Source organism: Cnephaeus nilssonii (genome assembly GCF_951640355.1).
Source record: "Cnephaeus nilssonii genome assembly, chromosome: 1".
In the NCBI taxonomy this organism is placed as follows: domain Eukaryota; kingdom Metazoa; phylum Chordata; class Mammalia; order Chiroptera; family Vespertilionidae; genus Cnephaeus; species Cnephaeus nilssonii.
Genome location: NC_137072.1, coordinates 58543951 through 58561477, shown reverse-complemented (window position 1 = coordinate 58561477; position 17527 = coordinate 58543951). Strand labels below are relative to the sequence as shown.

The 17527-nt window shown below is 36.3% G+C and overlaps 1 protein-coding gene across 5 annotated transcripts in view; it reads left to right on the top strand.

Moving 5' to 3' along the window:
- CCSER1 (coiled-coil serine rich protein 1) overlaps window positions 1-17527 on the top strand; it is a 666784-nt gene that overhangs the window by 488848 nt on the left and 160409 nt on the right. For all 5 annotated transcript variants that reach the window (XM_079769292.1, XM_079769290.1, XM_079769289.1 and 2 more), the window contains exon 7: window positions 6609-6686. In XM_079769292.1, coding sequence (XP_079625418.1) covers window positions 6609-6686 — 78 coding nt within the window. The remainder of the gene's footprint in view (window positions 1-6608; window positions 6687-17527) is intronic.

Here is a 17527-nt window from a genome sequence, read left to right as displayed (position 1 = left end):
ATAACTAGACTGAAATTGTTGGTTTTTGGTAAGAAGACCACAGAATTGAATTATCCATCTCTTAACATTATATCATGCTACCTTCATGATCACTTGGTTAAGGTAGTGTTTGCCAGGTTTCTTCACTGAAAAGTTACCTTTCCCCCTTTTCATCCATTACACTTTGGAAATAAGTCACTAAACGCAACCTAGAGTTGGGGGTGGGATATTAAGTCCCACTTCTTGAAGAAGGGGAGTAGGAGCCTAAATTTTTTTGGAATTCCTCTTCAAGAGAGATTGTCTCGTCTCCCAATGTTTTTATTTATTTGGTCACTGATTTATTTATGTATGAATTCATTTTTTTTGTTTCATACTTTGAGTTGTACTCTAATGCTATGTTGTTTATTTTCTTGCTCAAAGTATTTCATCTTTGGCAATTGAGAGCTCTTTCAAGTTTGCTCCTCTGTCTCTTTGTCATGTCCCATCTTTTTATTTTTGAGCATGTCCTTACTTTCTGTCACAACAAAATGCTTCAGGATATGGTGATTTTCAAAATAATTTTGCTGAGTGAAAGAAGCTGGACCCCAAATAATTTATAGATATAGAAATGGAAAAGGGGGGGGATCTAGCAATTTGGCTGAAATAACATTTTAAGTGTAGGGAAAAAAAATGTTAAGTTTATATTACTTATAAACCTAGTGTTGAAAAGAAAATGTTTATTGGAATTTGAAGCAGAAAAACAAGTTTTAGGACTCTTGTCAGAATTAGGATAGGCTTCTTATAATGAGAACATCTATTACAGTCTCCAAATCAGTGAAAAACCCAAGGGTATTACAGGAGAATTAAGGACATTCCTTATTTTGGGATGATTTGCTTCCTTCAAAGAATAAGTATTCTATATTCCCATGGGATTGACTTTTACATGATCATAAACCAACCATTTCCATAATCTCTGAAATATATCATCCTACCTAATAATAGACAAATATGCAAATTGACTGCACCTTCGCTACACCCAAGCCACGCCCACCAACCAATCAGGATGAGTATGGAAATTACCCCAACAAAGATGGTGGCTAATTTGCATATCAAGACAGTATAGAAAGAAGCCAAGAGCTGCAGAAGGGAGCAAAGTTTCGGAGAAGCAAGCAAGCCGGGGGGAGGAGAAGGGAGGAGCGGAGGCAGGGCCGGGGGAGAAGGGAGAAAAGCAGGCGGGCTGGCGGAGAAGGCGGGGCGGGGGAGAAGGGAGAAAAGCAGGCAGGCTGGCGGAGAAGGCGGGGCGGGGGAGAAGGGAGGAGCGGAGGCGGGGCCGGGGGAGAAGGGAAAAGCAGGCGGGCTGGCGGAGAAGGCGGGGCGGGGGAGAAGGGAGGAGCGGAGGTGGGGCTGGGGGAGAAGGGAAAAGCGGGCGGGCTGGTGGAGAAGGCGGGGCGGGGGAGAAGGGAAAAGCGGGTGGGCTGGCGGAGAAGGTGGGGCGGGGGAGAAGGGAGAAAAGCAGGGGGTCTGGCCGAGAAGGCGGGGCGGGGGAGAAGGGAGGAGAGCAGGCAGGGCAGGGTAGAGTGCAGCAGGGAACCCTATTGCAGGATTTTTCCTGCAACGGGAACACTAGTAAGCAGATAAAGCCACAACGCTAACAAAATATTTTATGAAGATATTATAGAAGAACATTCACTGTTAGCTTTTAAAAGCATTTATGCAACTTATATCTATACAAAGTACATCTATGAAGTATTTTGTTAATTTTATTTAAACATACAATTGCATTGGTATTGCTATCATTGAATGAAAGGGTAAATGAATTTAAGTATAGTAAAATGTATAGATAAGACATATCTGAAGAGTTTACTATAATATTTTAACTCAAAGGATAAACAAATTGGAATGGCAGCTAAATTACAGATCACTGAAATGCAAATAGAAAAAACAATAAGCTAAAATGAGGATTTTAAATTATATATATATGTAATATATATATTCTCAACTTAATAATTAAGTGCAGTTCATAAGATGTTGTCATATAAGATTGATTTGTTTTTTTATATTTTTCTCATGATTTCTCATGAGCAATGGAATTAAAGTGTCACACTATAAGATGGATTTGAAACTGAAAGGTAGAACAAAGTTTTCTCTAAGAATGACATTCAAAGAATCAAGGTTACATGATGCAAATTTTGGAGTCTGCTTTTTACAGTCTTAGGATGGCACAGTTATTTCTGGAATGTAGGGAGACCTCAGCCCTAAGAGAAGTTTACCATGAAACTTGATTTTGAGCTGCTCCACTTTTGGAAGTTGGAAAGCCTTCATCTGTAAGAATATGATCCAGGATTTTATATTTTCACAACTGAATGCCATCTCTGTCACCTGAATATATGATTTTAAGGGCAAATATTTTAATGCACTATGCAGAATATCATTACTTCAGGATAATATCATATAATTCAAATATATATGAACTGTGTTCTATTACTTGCTATGTGTCCAGTTTATTGTACACATGAATAAAAGGATTTAAAATAATAATTTTTAATTCTCACTCAAGGATATGTGTTTTTTTTTATTTTGAGAGAGAGAGAGAGAGAGAGAGAGAGAGAGAGACATTAATCAGCTGCCTCTTGTATGTGCCCCGACCAGGGATTGAACTTACAACCTAGGTATGTACCCTGACTGGGAATGGAAACACAGACTTTTGGTGCATAGGATGATGCTCCAACCAACTGAGCAACCCAGCCAGGGCAAAAATAATCTTTGAATTGAAAGAAAGTCTAAGAATTTGTAGCAGTTGCAGTATCTGTTCTTTGAATTTCTTCTTTTATTGGAACTTAAGTCAGCCAAACTTGTCTACTTGTTCCCTTATCTCAGTCATGCTTAATTCATTGCTATGCTTTAATCTTTACTGCAAAATTTAATGTATTTGTGTGCATGTATATTTGGAAAATGAGATTAAAAATGGAGGTGTGAATTATTGTCAATATTTTATTTGCTTGCCTACTTAAATGGAAAATCCTCCGAGAGAATAAGCTAAGAATCCTAATAATAAAAGCCCAGGGTTGTAACTTGTAACAACCGATCAGGACCAAAGGCTGACCAACTGGAAGTCAGTGCTGGGTTGCCAGTGGCAACCTTCACAGCCACTGCCACATGCTGTGGGCTCCACTGGTCGGCTCCCCCCAGCCCATAGGAGACTGGCGAGCTGCAGCTGGTGGAAAGCAGTGAGCCCAGGCCAAGCCGCCCCGCGATCACTGGGCGAAGAGCCCAGGCGTAGCCGCCCTGTGATCACGGGGAGAACAGGCCAGGCCGAGCCTGGCCAAGCTGCCCCTCAATCCCAGGTGAAGAAGCTGCTCTGCTCACCACCAACCTGCACTAGGAACCTGATCCGGCACATGGCGTGGAGTCCAGGGCCTCTAGCCTGCAGCCACGGGAAGTCTCCCTCTCCCCAGAGTTAGGAGCACCAGCCCAGGTCTACGCAGTGGCCTGGTCCTGACTGTGGGGGTGAGTTCCTGCAGGCTGCAGTTTGATCCCCACCCATTAGCAGTAGGAGACCAGTGCCTTTGTTATTGCTGTGTGTCTGGGTTTTAATTGGACAAATGCCTGGCGGTCCTGGGTGCCAGCTTAACAAAATCTTTTAGGAGGAGTATTCTGTCTGGGTTTCCTCAAATTCCCTCAGCCCCTACTCACCCCTCTGTAAAGACGCAGAACAAGTGAGGCCCCTTAAATAAAAATCAGAGGTCTCCAGCAACGGTGGGCCTCTCTCATCACAGTCATTTGGACTGGATGGCATTTGAGTATTTATCTAGGCACCAACACAAGCTCAAGTCATGATCTCTACCCTTAAAAAATTCACAATCTTATTAGAGTGAGTGGATGATAAAAGTGCAGTAATAACATAGAATGTAAGACAACAATACAGAGAGGAACAGAGGCAATTGCTAGGATGATTTTTCCAATAATTAGTACAAAGAGTATGTGCTGTGAATTAAATTGAAAAAAATATGTGTGGAAGTAGCTGCTTCATGAGTATGGCATCCCTTCCTATTTTAAAGGAAGCTGAGTTCCATGTGAACTGTGTACTATGCTATGATATCTGAGGCACAGGACAAGGGAGGTCCTAAATGTACTATGCTTTGATATTTGACTCATTCTTTATTGTTCAATGTGATTTATTTCTGTGCGCCTCAGTTTTGTAATAGTTAAATTACTAGAATAATACATCTTGCTATAAAATATTACTAAAGATCAAATTATCAGGTGACATTTATTGTTATTTTCTATAAATGAACACAATCTCTGGTATGCTAAAGTGATAGGTATTATAGAAATATTAAGATAGGGAGACCTACAGGCTTGATTACAAGTGAGGCTTACTATCACAACCCAAATTTATTGCTTAAAAAAAAGCAGTGAGACAACTAGAAACTGAACCAAATATAAGCCCTTGAAGGGCAAATGTAAATTGGATAAGCTTTGCTATTACAAGAGCAAGAAGAAAAAATTCAGATGCAAGAATGAAAACCACATTGCATCCATGCTAAATAGCTGTTAAAGAAAGAGAAATGATATACTATGAAAATACTTAATACAGATTGTAAAGACATTTGTTCAAAGAGGATTTCCTAGAGTAGGTGATATTTCAGTTAATTTTTTTAAATGTGAAGAGTTTACCTAGATAAGAAAAAGGTTTAGGGGTCCCAAATTGCAGAGGGTGCAGGCGGGGCTGAGGGACCCCTCCCCTCCTCCATGCACGAATTTCATGCACCAGGCCTCTAGTATAGTAAAATAAATTCTGTTGCTACCTATTGTTAATATCCTTTTCTTGCTTTTAGAAAAAAGTTATGACAAGTTTCTAACTCTTTTTTAGGTTAATCTCTTATGTAAGAAGTTTTAATTGATTATATTTTTAAAGAACTGAAAGGACAGCATTGGCAAATTTCCAATAATGCTCTTATACTGTCTTTTGTCCTTTAAAGTTTTGTTTAGCAGAATATAAGAAAGTTTGTAAAATGTCAAGGTCTATGAATGTAGGGATCTTAAAAATATAATATTTCTTCATTTTGCAATGGTATAGTAATGACAGACATGCTTTTTATAAAAACTTGATATAATTATATTAGTCTCCATAAAACAAAAAAAATAATAATCCATGTTTGAAAATCAGTTTGAAAGACAGAAATAGCAACATAGTGAATTATTACAGATATGTATCATCTTTAAAAAAAAGGTAAAAAAATAAGTAAGCAAATGTAATACTAAATACTACTCTAACACAAAAAATGATTATTATATTTAATAAAATGCATTTGTAATGTACATTGTGATAATTTCACTATCTCAGATAACTATTTCTAAATAAGAAATAATTCATTATATAACAACTAGAGGCCCGGTGCACGAATTCGTGCACAGGTGGGGGTCCCTTGGAGTGGCCTGCAGGGATTGAGCCGAAGCTGGCAGTCCAATGCCACCTGCAGCTCCTGCCTGCTGCTCCCACTCATCCCAGCCCCCTGCTGCCTGCCACGGGCTTGCGCCCATTCAGTCCTGATCGGGAGAGGCTCGTGCCACAGCAGCAGCACTCGCCAGCCATGGTGCCTGTCCCGAGGGGTCTTTGAGGGGAAAGGGACACGATTGGCCCTCCGGGTGGGTGGTGGGGCACCCTTGCCAGCTCAGGATCTGGATCTGTCCCTCTGATGTTCGCGCTGGTTGTCTAGAGCCACTTGGCAGCCGCATTTATATAATTTCTTCCTTGTGGAGCATCTAGGGAGGGGAAGTGGCTGCAATGCCTGAGGCTGACTTCCAGGAGGCCAGCGGTGCTGACAGGATTGTGCTGGTGGCACTGGTCCGTCGGTGCCTGGCCTGTTCTCTGGAGATTGGACCTGCAGGACTACTGAGGGAGTGAGTGGCTGCCACTGGGCTGGTGGGCTGCTGGGGCAGGTAGGTGAGCTGAGCGGCACTCCCATTATGGGAGTGCACTGACCACCAAGGTGCAACTCCTGCATTGAGCGTCTTCCCCCTGGTGGTCAGTGTGTGTCATAGCGACTGGTCAACCGGTCACTTGGTGGTTTGGTTGTTCGGTCATTCGGTCTCTTAGGCTTTTATATATATACTAGAGGCCTGATGCACGAAGATTCGTGCAAGAATGGGCCTTCCTTCCTCTGGCTGCCGGCAGCACCTTTGCTCTGGCCAGAGCCACCTTTCCACCTTCCCACACTGCCCAGTGGCCCGGAGTGGCTGGGGTGGGGCGGAACACCTGCCTTGTCGCCATGGTGACGACACAAACATCCCGCCCCACCCCCAGCCACTTGGCACCTGTGTATGCAAATTAACCCACCATCTTTGTTGGGTTAATTTGCATACTCACTTCTGATTAGCTGATGGGCATCACGAAGATATGGTCAATTAACATGTTACTCTTTTATTATTTATATATATATATATATATATATATATATATATACACATACACATACATACATATATATATGTATATATATAGAGATAGATAGATACTTTTTATTTTCCTACACCCATATTTACTTTATTTTTTTTTTAATTTTAATAACAAGGATTATATTCTAAATTAGGAATAATAAAAATGGCTAAAAAAAGTGTCTTTTCAATTTACTTTGTTTTTCCTGCAGAGTGCGGATATGAGCCCAGCAAGTAGCACCACTTCACTTCCAGTTAGTCCTCTTACTGAAGAGCCATTGCCTTTCAAGGTAACAAACAAACAAACACGTTTTTTTAAATAGTTCATAAATATAGTAAAATAGATATTTAATGCAGAAGTGGCAAAATGAACTGCTTTAATCTGTAATAATCCTATATCAAATGTTAAAATCTTTTTTTGGTTTCATTTTGTTGTCATTCTAGTTGCTAAATAAAGGTAAAGGTTTGCAATATAAATTAATACTTTCTGGAACATGTTGTTTGCTTGGCATGTGAAAGACAGTGTTTTCATTGTAATAGTTTGATGTTACATGAATTGAGGTTCCAAACCTTTACTCTATATTAATTTAAGCAATAAATTTAGAATGAATGGTCAGCCCTCATCAAGTGTTTAAATTTTCATTAGTAGTCAAATTTTCATTGATGACTGTAGATCATAATTAATTATCTAATCTTTACAAAATAATAGTCAAATTCAAGAATTGAATTATGGAACCATTCTTCCACATTATAATTTTAAAATATTTAAGTAAATATGCAAATAAGTATTTAAGTATTATGATTAGTAGACTTCTTCAATTTGGGAGGCTTTATACATTAAAAATATGAAGTCATCTTTCTGTTTTGATATTTAAGATTAGATTTTTCTCTTTAGGCCAAAGCTTGTAGATCAGCCAATTTATATTTGTGCCAGGGATATTTGGATTTCATTAGGATTATTATAAGTAAAGGCACTCCTTAAGAGCAGGAGATAAAAAGAAAAACTTGGAGAGTTGGGATGATATACTTACGTGCAATAGTTTCAGTGTTGTTTGGTTTAAAGACAGGTAAATGTACATTTTGGGGTTCATTAAAACTTTCATAATTTTTGTATTCATCATAAAATTATTGTGGGATTTTTTATTTTTCATATAAAGACTATATCTTATTCAACTTTATACTGCTTACACCTAGTGTACTGACTGGCATGGATTTATATATAGTGAATATTTATAAATATTTTGTAAACTGTATTGTTTAAGTGAAAATAATAGAAGGCTATGAATTCCATTGTGTATCATAGTTTTCTAATTATGAATGCTTTCTTGCTTAATGATAGACAATAATAATTGTTAAAAATCATTTTATATCAGAAAATTGCAAAATACTGAATAGTATTCTGGTTATGTTATTTATTGAGAAATATTTCTTTATTATCCTACAACAAAAGGAGAAAAAAATACAATATTTCAAAGCTTAGTGTTACTTGATATTTTCATCTTATGATGTATGGGGCAAAATTTACAGAAGAAACATATATTTAACAAGGTTTTCGTTGGATTTTCAAAGCATTCTTAGAAGCCATTTTCTCTTTTTAATATATTGCCAATGCCTACCTTCCTTAAAAGTTAATGTATTTTTTCAGAGGTAAAGTAAAAGGTGAGATATAGTCTAAAATCAGATGATATACAGCTAATATAAATATAATCATTTTAGTTAGTGGTTCTGATTGGTTCTAAGAGACAAATATTATTCCTGTGTTAATGTGTGTAAGGGATTGTATCAACAATTAAAACTGCCAAGTGCTTATAATATATAATATTGATTTTTGGTAATGCATACAATTATAGTACCTATTAAGTTACTTCTTTTGTGAAAGGAATATTATTTATAATTTTTTAAATTTTTTATCAGATATAAAAATCTCATTAGTATTTAAAATTATTTAAAATTTGAAATTACAAAATAAAATTCCTGTATTTGCTTTTTTTATTTTTATATTATAAATTGTTACTATGTAAATGAGTAATAGAATATTTATTTATCCTATGTAGACACAAAATATATAAAAACTCTTTTGAGATACACCTTAGCACTAAAGTGCATTATAATTGAAAACTGTTTAACACACAAAAGACATTGGAGTTTTCTTATAAACATGTCTTGAAAAATCCTGAAATTATAATATATTTATATCTAAAACTTCCTTTAAAATTATATTTAACTAAATGACATGAATGTAGCATGGTCTTTCAAGTTAATATAAAATTAATCCTCTTTAATCACTTAGCTTCCTTTTCTTAGACAGTGATTCCAGCATCTAACTCCATAGGCAACTGCACTAATGTGGTCTCTGAAAGATAAGGTTTGATGGCTGATTGAGGGAATTGATTTTATCTTTTCTACTGGAAGTTTAGTTACTGAAAGAAATGCATTCCATTCTTTTCTTGGTCTATATTGAAACTACTCATGCAACAATTAGAGGAAAATATCCTGTTTTGACTCAAATATTTATCAAAGTGAATGCTTTTCTTTAATTATCAGCTTTAGAATGACATTCAGATTAAATTGATTTTAACCATATAATCTCAAGTATGACATATATACTTTTGTTATTTATTTATTTGCATTTGTACCTTAATAATTATCTTTCCACTAATATCTCTGTCTTTATTCTTGACTTGAATGTTAGATGAGAAATTGGCTATCAATAGGCCAATAGTACTACAGTAAGGTCTATTCTATTAAGTTAAATGTGGAAGAAAACTGGGTAGCATCCTAGAGAATTTCTCAAGGAGTCAAGAGGGGTAGGTTAAACAAGACAATTAGATCTTGTTTGGGACAAAATGCTTCCTTTCCACAATATAGCAGTATTTTTCAACACTTATTTTTTTTGTATGTGTGTTATTTTTGTGTTTTGTGTGGGGTGTTTTTGTGGGGTGTTTTTGTTGTTGTTGTTGTTGTTAATCCTCACCTAAGGCTATTTTTCCATTGATCTTTCAGAGAGAGTGGAAGAGAGAGGGAAAGACAGAGAGAAACTTTGATATGAGAGATACACATCAATTGGTTGCCTCCTTCATGTGCTCTGACCAGGGCCTGGCCCAGGGAGGACCCTGCAATCAAGGTAAGTGCCCTTGACCAGAATCAAACCCAGGATCTTTCAAGCAACAAGCCAACACTGTATCCACTGAGCCAAACCGACTAGGGTGACACTATTAATATTGGATCTCATTCTTCAATTTAATTTTTAAAGAAAAACAGATCTGCACTGAAAGAAAATCCAATCCCATGTACTTACTCCCTTCTCAGTTTTCTCCACTGAGCAGGTAATCTCCTACTAAACTTCCTGAACTTGCAATTACCATTTAAAACCTATTGAAGTAGTGTTTTGTTTTGCTTACCTGGTCTTTCAAAAATGAGGATGTTTCCTGCAAATATCCATCCAGTCTTAACCAATGGCAGGAAACTTTGTGCCTTTCTTTCAGATAGAACTGATTGACCACAGATAAATAGGGCAGGGCACATGAATGTCATTTCACCACAGTCATCACCATTCCCTACTGTGTTCGTGTCTGGCCACGGAAACTTTGACTATATTTTTCAGAGAAGAAGATGCATGATTCTCTACACTTTCTGTAAGTAATACACTCACAGATTTCCTAGTCAGACTCTTGGTGCTGAGAATTTTCTATGATTCCAAGTTCATAAATCTGTGCATGCTGTTGCAATAGACATACTTTTTGGAGACAAAAGGCAAATATATAACCTCTATTTTTATAATACAGTAGTCAGCATTACATACACTCTATACACAGCTGGTCTGTCATATGCCACTACATCATTATGAAAGGGCCAAGGGAAAACTAATTTTGCAAGGGTGGGGATAATATTTTGTCAAATAACCATAATAGAATGATAAATGTTCACAATCATTCATCTAAGGCTTTGATTTGAAAAATAAGTGAGAGAGTGCTAGCCAATTTGGCTCAGTGGATAAAGTGTTTGCCTGCAGACCAAAGGGTCCCAGGTTCTATTCCAATCAAGGGCACATACATTGGTTGCAGGTCCCTCCCTGGCCCAGGCCTGGGCCCTGGTCAGAGCGAGTGCAGGAGGCAACCAATGGATGTATTTTTTTCACATCAATGTTTCCCTCTGTCTTTCCCTCTCTCTTCCACTCTCCCTAAATATCAATGGAAAAATATCCTCGGGTGAGGATTAACCTCAACAGCAACAACAACAAAAGCGAGAGAGTCCACTGCTTAATTGTTAATTACATTTTTTATGTTTTTCTGTAGAATAACAATGAACCCAGTTGGCATTGTTAAATTTTATATTCCCATTTTACTATATTCTACATTTTCTCTCGGCCATTCTCCCTGATTTCTCTCAACTGTCTAATCACTGGCCTCCTCTCTCCCTATGTTAGGCTCAGTCAGATGTTCCACACCAGACATGCCTTGGGGCTACCAAATTCTACTGTTCCTTACTAGTAGTAGGATTACCCTATTAATTTATTTGTATATTAACAGTCTTAAACCATTCCTAAACTAGCACTGTTGAAGATAAAGCTGGTTCATTGTTCCCGGCCCCTCGGTAGTAATATATGTTCTTTTGGCTATGTTCTTTTTGCTTGCCACATTCATCACATATTTTAAAATTTATTTATACTTCATCAAAGCATGGCTGCTACATTTGGTCCTTTTTCCTCCAAAAAAACATATTTTCTTTGATTAGATATGTTAGAAAAAGGAATTTTCTCCCTTAACCTTTTATCCTTATCCTGTGATAAATTCAATGAGATAGAAACAAATGCAACTCTATTTTTCTTTAGTCTCTACTTCAAAAGTACACAAGGGCACTGAAGTATACCCTCAATTCACCAATCTTCAAAGTCTAAAAATAAAGAAAATAACTCATAGTCTTTCTTGGCCCATTCATTGACAGCTGCTTCTCTGTGATGTTTGGGTTCCTAGACTGTCTAATGAGATTTGGTATCTAGTGCTTGGAATACTCAATGGAGCCACCCTATCTGAGGTTCAGCTACCTTCCCAGAAGCTTCCACAGGGTGGTGCTGGGCTCGTACCTGGGTCTCCTTGCACAGTCCAAAGTTCTCTTGACCCCTTTTCCTCATCCCCAGAAATCATCATTTAGTTTAAACTAGAAAAACTCTCTCTTCAAAGTTTTCTCAGATATTATTCCTCTCTCCTTTAATTAGCCAGGATCTGGAAAAAACTATTTTCAATGTACTTTTAGAAATAGAATTGAGGAAAGGAATTGTCTGAAGTGTTTGAAGATTCTTCTGTCCTCACACAAAAATCACTTTAAGAATCATAGGGTCACCAGTTTAATCAAGGAACAAAGTGGAAATAGAGAAATAAGTTACTGTCTCAAATAACTTATCCTGTCATGCAATGTTGGAATGTTAGGGGGGAAATGATGACGACTCCACTTGACCAAAGAGCCTAAACTCAGGACTTAGTAACATGCAGTAACACACATAGTTTGCTCTCAGTTGTATGAAATAAATATTATATTAGGAAACAATCTGTAAAATATACATCAATTATTGGAATCATAATTTTTCCCTATAGTTTCTATAAGGGCCACTTATTGCTACTTTAATAACATATTTATTTTTAAGAAAGTAGAAAAGAGAGTTGGGAACATTATAAGCAATGTAGCCCAGTTAGGAGACTGCCTGGGAAGAAATCCCAGTCCAGTACTTTCTATATGGGTGACCTTAAGCCTTTGTGTCTTGATTTCACCATCTGTGAAAGGGAGCAACAGCAATCATTTCTTCACTGGGTTCTTGTAAGGTTAAACAAGTTAAGGAGTTGAACATGCTTAGAATAGTATATTCTATGCAGTATATGTATTAAATATTATTTTTAGGAAGAAATATTTATAAATTTAAGGCAAAAAGGTTCTATATGTTATAAATAACATGACACAGAAATATTTCACTCAACCCCTCATACTTTATTTGCAAATATGAGACCAGAAATATAGTTGAAACATATACCCTTTGCTTTGGTGAAAAAAAAGTGTTTAATGTTCATTCCTAGAAGCCATGCTGTTTATTTTATACCCTCAAGTATTCAGATGAGCTCATATATCTGAATTCTCTTATAAAATATAATTGATTGAAATGTTCATTAATTATGAGGGAGAAGTAAATATAATAAATTTTCCTTAAGGGAAAACTAGTAAGCATAGTAAATCATTACTGGGGGAAAAGAAATATATAATCGTTTCTGTAACCATAGGGACAAATATTTTTTTTTAAATCAGGAATATACCAGAGTATATTTTTCTTTAATTTCCCAAACCTTCCCCTGTAAGTTAACCTGATAACCTCCTAAATGCAACGTCCACTAAAGGAACATTGTTCAATCACATTAGATACTGGGGAAAACCACACTGTGAACAAAGCAATGTTGACATTTCACTCTGTATGTGTTAAAACATTAGTATACTAAGTAGTGCCATTTTATTTTATCTAACAACAACATAATGGAAAGAGCACATTTGGAGTCTCCAGGAAAGAGGAATCAGATAGTGGCATGACATCCACACATCATCTATTGTATATCCTGCAGAGATTTAGACATTTTGTGTGTTTATTATTACTGTTTTTCAGGAATTCAATGGTCTTTCTTATTATTAAAAATATTTTTTTCTGTGTCACAGAAAGAACCCCAAAGGATATATTTTGCATTTCTGGACATTTTGTTTTGTTTTGTTCTGTTTTTAAATATATTTTTATTTTCAGAGAGAGGAAGGGAAAGGAATAGAGAGATAGAAACATTGACAAGAGAGAAACATCATCCATCGGCTGGATCAAGCCAGCAACCCAGGCATGTGCCCAAACTGGGAAGTAAATGGTGACGTCCTGGCTCATAGGTCGATACTCAACCACTGAACCACATTGGCCAGGCTGAACATTTTTTTGACTAAGCTATTTACTCATTCATTCATTTGTTAATGAACCAATTTATTGAATTCCTACCATGCATTTGATGATATTCTAGACACTGGTGCTTCAATGTAAACAACCCAGACCAAATTCCTGCTTTCTTGGTATTTGGATTCTAATGGAAAAAGATAGGCAGTAAATACACAAATACACACCATGTGAAGTAGGGATAATAAATGTTATGATAAAAAATGAATCAGGATTTGGATGATAGAATGTAACTGAAGTATGCTGCTGCTTCAGAGAGGATGGTCAAAGATGGCTACTCAGATCAGGAGCTATTTTAGGAGAGACCATGATGAAGAAAGGGAGAAAGCCACATCTATCTCTATCTATGGGATGAGGCCTGAGAACAGAAGTGCAAAACCTATGAGGCAGGAGAACACTAGGCCTTTGGGGAATTGTCACGCGTGCCATTGCGGCTGGAGCAGAGTAAATGAGCCAGGAAGTAATAAGAGATAAGGTCAGAGAGAAACCAGATCAGGAAGGGCCTTGTGGGATAAAGTAACGACTAGGGATTTTACTTTACAAGGGATAGGAAACCATTCAAGTGGTTGGAGAGAAAAAAATGACATAATCAGACCTTCTTTTAAAACTAATACTCTGACTTCTGTGTAGATTGAGGCACAAGGGGACATGGTAGAAGAAGGAAGTCAGGGATCCTGTAACAAGAGATGACGGTGACTTAAACTGGCAGTAAAAGTTGAGAGGTTAACATTGGCAGGATTTTGTACACATTTTGAATGTGAGTCTACAGAATTTATTATTGGATTGTATGTGCGATATAAAAAAAGAAAGTCAAAGATTATTCTTAATTCTAACATTGACCATATTTTTCTATTTTTACCTTTTTTGCTTTCTCTCTGATGTTTCAAATAAGTAGATACCATGATCTAGTAGGGATGAATGAAATCTCATTTTTTGTTGGTTTGCTTTCATTGTTTTAGTGGTAGTGAGTCAGAGGGACTACTGTAAATGTGAGATGTCAGATAATGTCAGTTTTACAAAGTAAATAATTTCTGGTAATCTGTTTCTCTCCTAGATAACTGAAAACACACAGGTAAAACTAGAATTAACTTTTAATTTTATGTGGATTTACATATGGGACAGAAACATTTCCTTTTTAAATAATTTTATTGATTTCAAATAGAAAGGGAGAAGGAGAGATAGAAACATCAATGATGAGAGTGTATCATTGATCAGTTGCCTCCTACACGCTGCCTACTGGAGAATGAGCCTGAAACCCGGGCATTTGCCCTGACTGGGAATCTAACTGGGACCTCTTGGTTCATAGGTTGATGCTCATCCACTAAGCAACACCAGCCGGTTAAAACATGACTTCTTAGTGTTAGTGGAAGAAATAAACAGCAGGGGGGCGAAATCCATGAATTTTTAATATAAAATCACTATGATTATATATTTAAGAGATTGGTTTATGATGTAATCATAATTTTAAATACAAAATGGCATCAATGTGTGACCTAATTGGAATAAATTTTAAGAGGGATCTATAAATGTATAGTTTAAGCAATTATTTTGGATGACTTCAAAATAGAATTATTGTGTTAGTTATCTGTTGTTGCCTAATAAACCATTTTAAAGCTTGACAGCCTAACACAATAAGTTCTTATTTTTGTTTATGATTCTTTAGGTTGACTGAGCATATCAGGAAAGTTCTTACTTGAGGCTTCAAGAGGGGTGTACATCCAAGATAACTCTCATGGACTAGCTTCCATTTTCTCACAGTGTAGTGGTTTTAGAGTAATTAGAATCGTTACATGGCTTCTGGCATCCCCCAGAGTGAATGTTCCGACAGGAGAGACAGTGGAAGCCACCACACCAATTACAGACTAGACACAGAAATAGACAGCTTTCGCTCCACATCCTTCTATGTTGATTAAGCAGTTATATGGTATGTTGATGGTCCCCAAGACTACCCCTATGTTCAGATATTTGCTAGAAGGACTCACAGAACTCAGCTTGTAGCAATAGAGAACACATATACTCTTCTCCCAGCAATGTATGTGATGTTTCTACTCAGTGAAGCCCATTAAAAATTCAACACTCAAAGATTTTATTGGGGACTGGTCATATAGAAACCCTGAGCCTAGTGCATACAGAAATTCCAAACTCCTAGAAATAAATCAGATGTTCAGTATAAGCAATGTTTTTTTTTTGTATAGATAGTTTTAAGCAAAGTGATCCACCCTTAACCTTTATGAAAACTTTGGTATAAGAGTGGGACACTGTTTGCCAGAGGAGTTCTCAGAAGCCAGCCAGTAGCCAACCTTGTAAGCAGACCTTTCTAAGGATAGGTTAGTTTGCTAGGACTGCCATTAGGAAATGTCACCAACAAGGTGGCTTAAACAATATTGTGTTATTTTCTTACAGCAGTCCTGTGCTAGAATATATATTCTCTCAGTTCTGAAGGCTAGGAGTACAAATTCAAGGTGCTGGAAGTGGTTTCTGGTCAAACTCTTTTTTGCTTGCAGATATTCTTCTGTGTTCTTACATGCCTTTTTCTCTGTGCATCCACATTCCTGGTATTTCTTCCTCCTATTATAAGGACAACAGTCATATGGAATCTGGGCCCACCCAAATATCCTCATTTTAACTTACATTTTAAAGATCTTATCTTCAAATATGGCCACATATAAATTTTGGGAAGATACAATTCAGCCCATAAAAGATAGACTCCAGATTGCTAGGTCATTTCTGCACATAGGGCACATCTTAACTCACAGGAAGGTAAAATGAACTGCTTATTTTGATGGGGAATGACAAAGATTTGCAGCAACCTGTTATCTAACATATTGATATATGATAGTACTTTATTAATACAGTTTTCAGTGTTATTGGGTTCTCAGACAGGTGTGAGAATAAGTATAAGGAAATAAGAGGTTTCCTTAAATGTTTATATTTATTGACCAGCATACACATTTGAGTACATTTTCCAATGTTATTTTAATTTCCATTAAATTTGTGAAGTTTACTTATATGTCACCATATTTGAATTAACTTATAGCCCTGAAAATCTTGTGATTGATAGTATAAAAGAATATGGCTTTAAACATATTTTACCAAATTCTTGATTATCACTGAGAGTTAAATTTAAATTGAAATAACAACTATCACACAATTCTTTCTGTATTATGTTTGTATAGTGTTATTTTATGCTAACTTCTTTTTTGGTCTGTCAAGATAAATTTTGAATGAACATTATATCTATTATTTCATTTTTGCAGTATTACTGATGTATGATGAATGCTCACATAGAAAGAAAAATAATAATTTTATGTAATGATAAAACAAATAAAATTATTTTACATAAATTAAAGCCAAAACCAATTTTGTTTAATTTGGGTTAAATATATGCAATATCTCTCAGACCTCAGGGAAAAAGATTTTAATGAAAAAAAAAAAAGGCAAATATTTGTATGTTGCCTACTAGCTTCATATTGCTGTCCAAGTTATTCTCACACACTGTCCAAATGATTTTAGGAATGCCTGTACAAGATATAGAACTTGTCAACATTAATACATACTAAATATAATGGCATACGCCTTCCCACATCATCATGAGCTCACACATTCATTTTCTTTCTTAAATTTAAATCTGATGAGTTCTTTTCTTTTTTTTTTATCTTTGCATAAGTTGATGCCTTAGGAGAACTTAACTTTTTGAGTTCTCCAAGTGATACTGATATAAAACTTTCTTTGTGAAAAGCCTTATTTTAATGTGCTTTCAGAGTATTGAGTTATACTCTGCTTATTCTAATCAAAGCATCCCTAGGATATAATCAGTGGACAAGATTTACCAAGCATCTGTAAAAACACAGAAAATTGAATTCAGAGATCCATTTTCTATATCATTGGGTTTAACAGAACCCTAGAAAACAATATGCATAGATATGGATTGTATTTCATAATTGACAAAAGTGGGGCTATTGTAGGAAAAATCTTGAATTTAGAAAACAGATATAGAACATGGGAGGATAAAATCAGGTGTAGACCAAAGGAAGATAATCCTGGATACATTTGTACATAAAAGACAGGATGTTGAAGTACTGCTATAAAAATCCTTAAGCCAACAAAAGCCTTGAAAATTTGGGAAATAAAATAACTGTATGTGTTTCTTGAAAACACACACACACA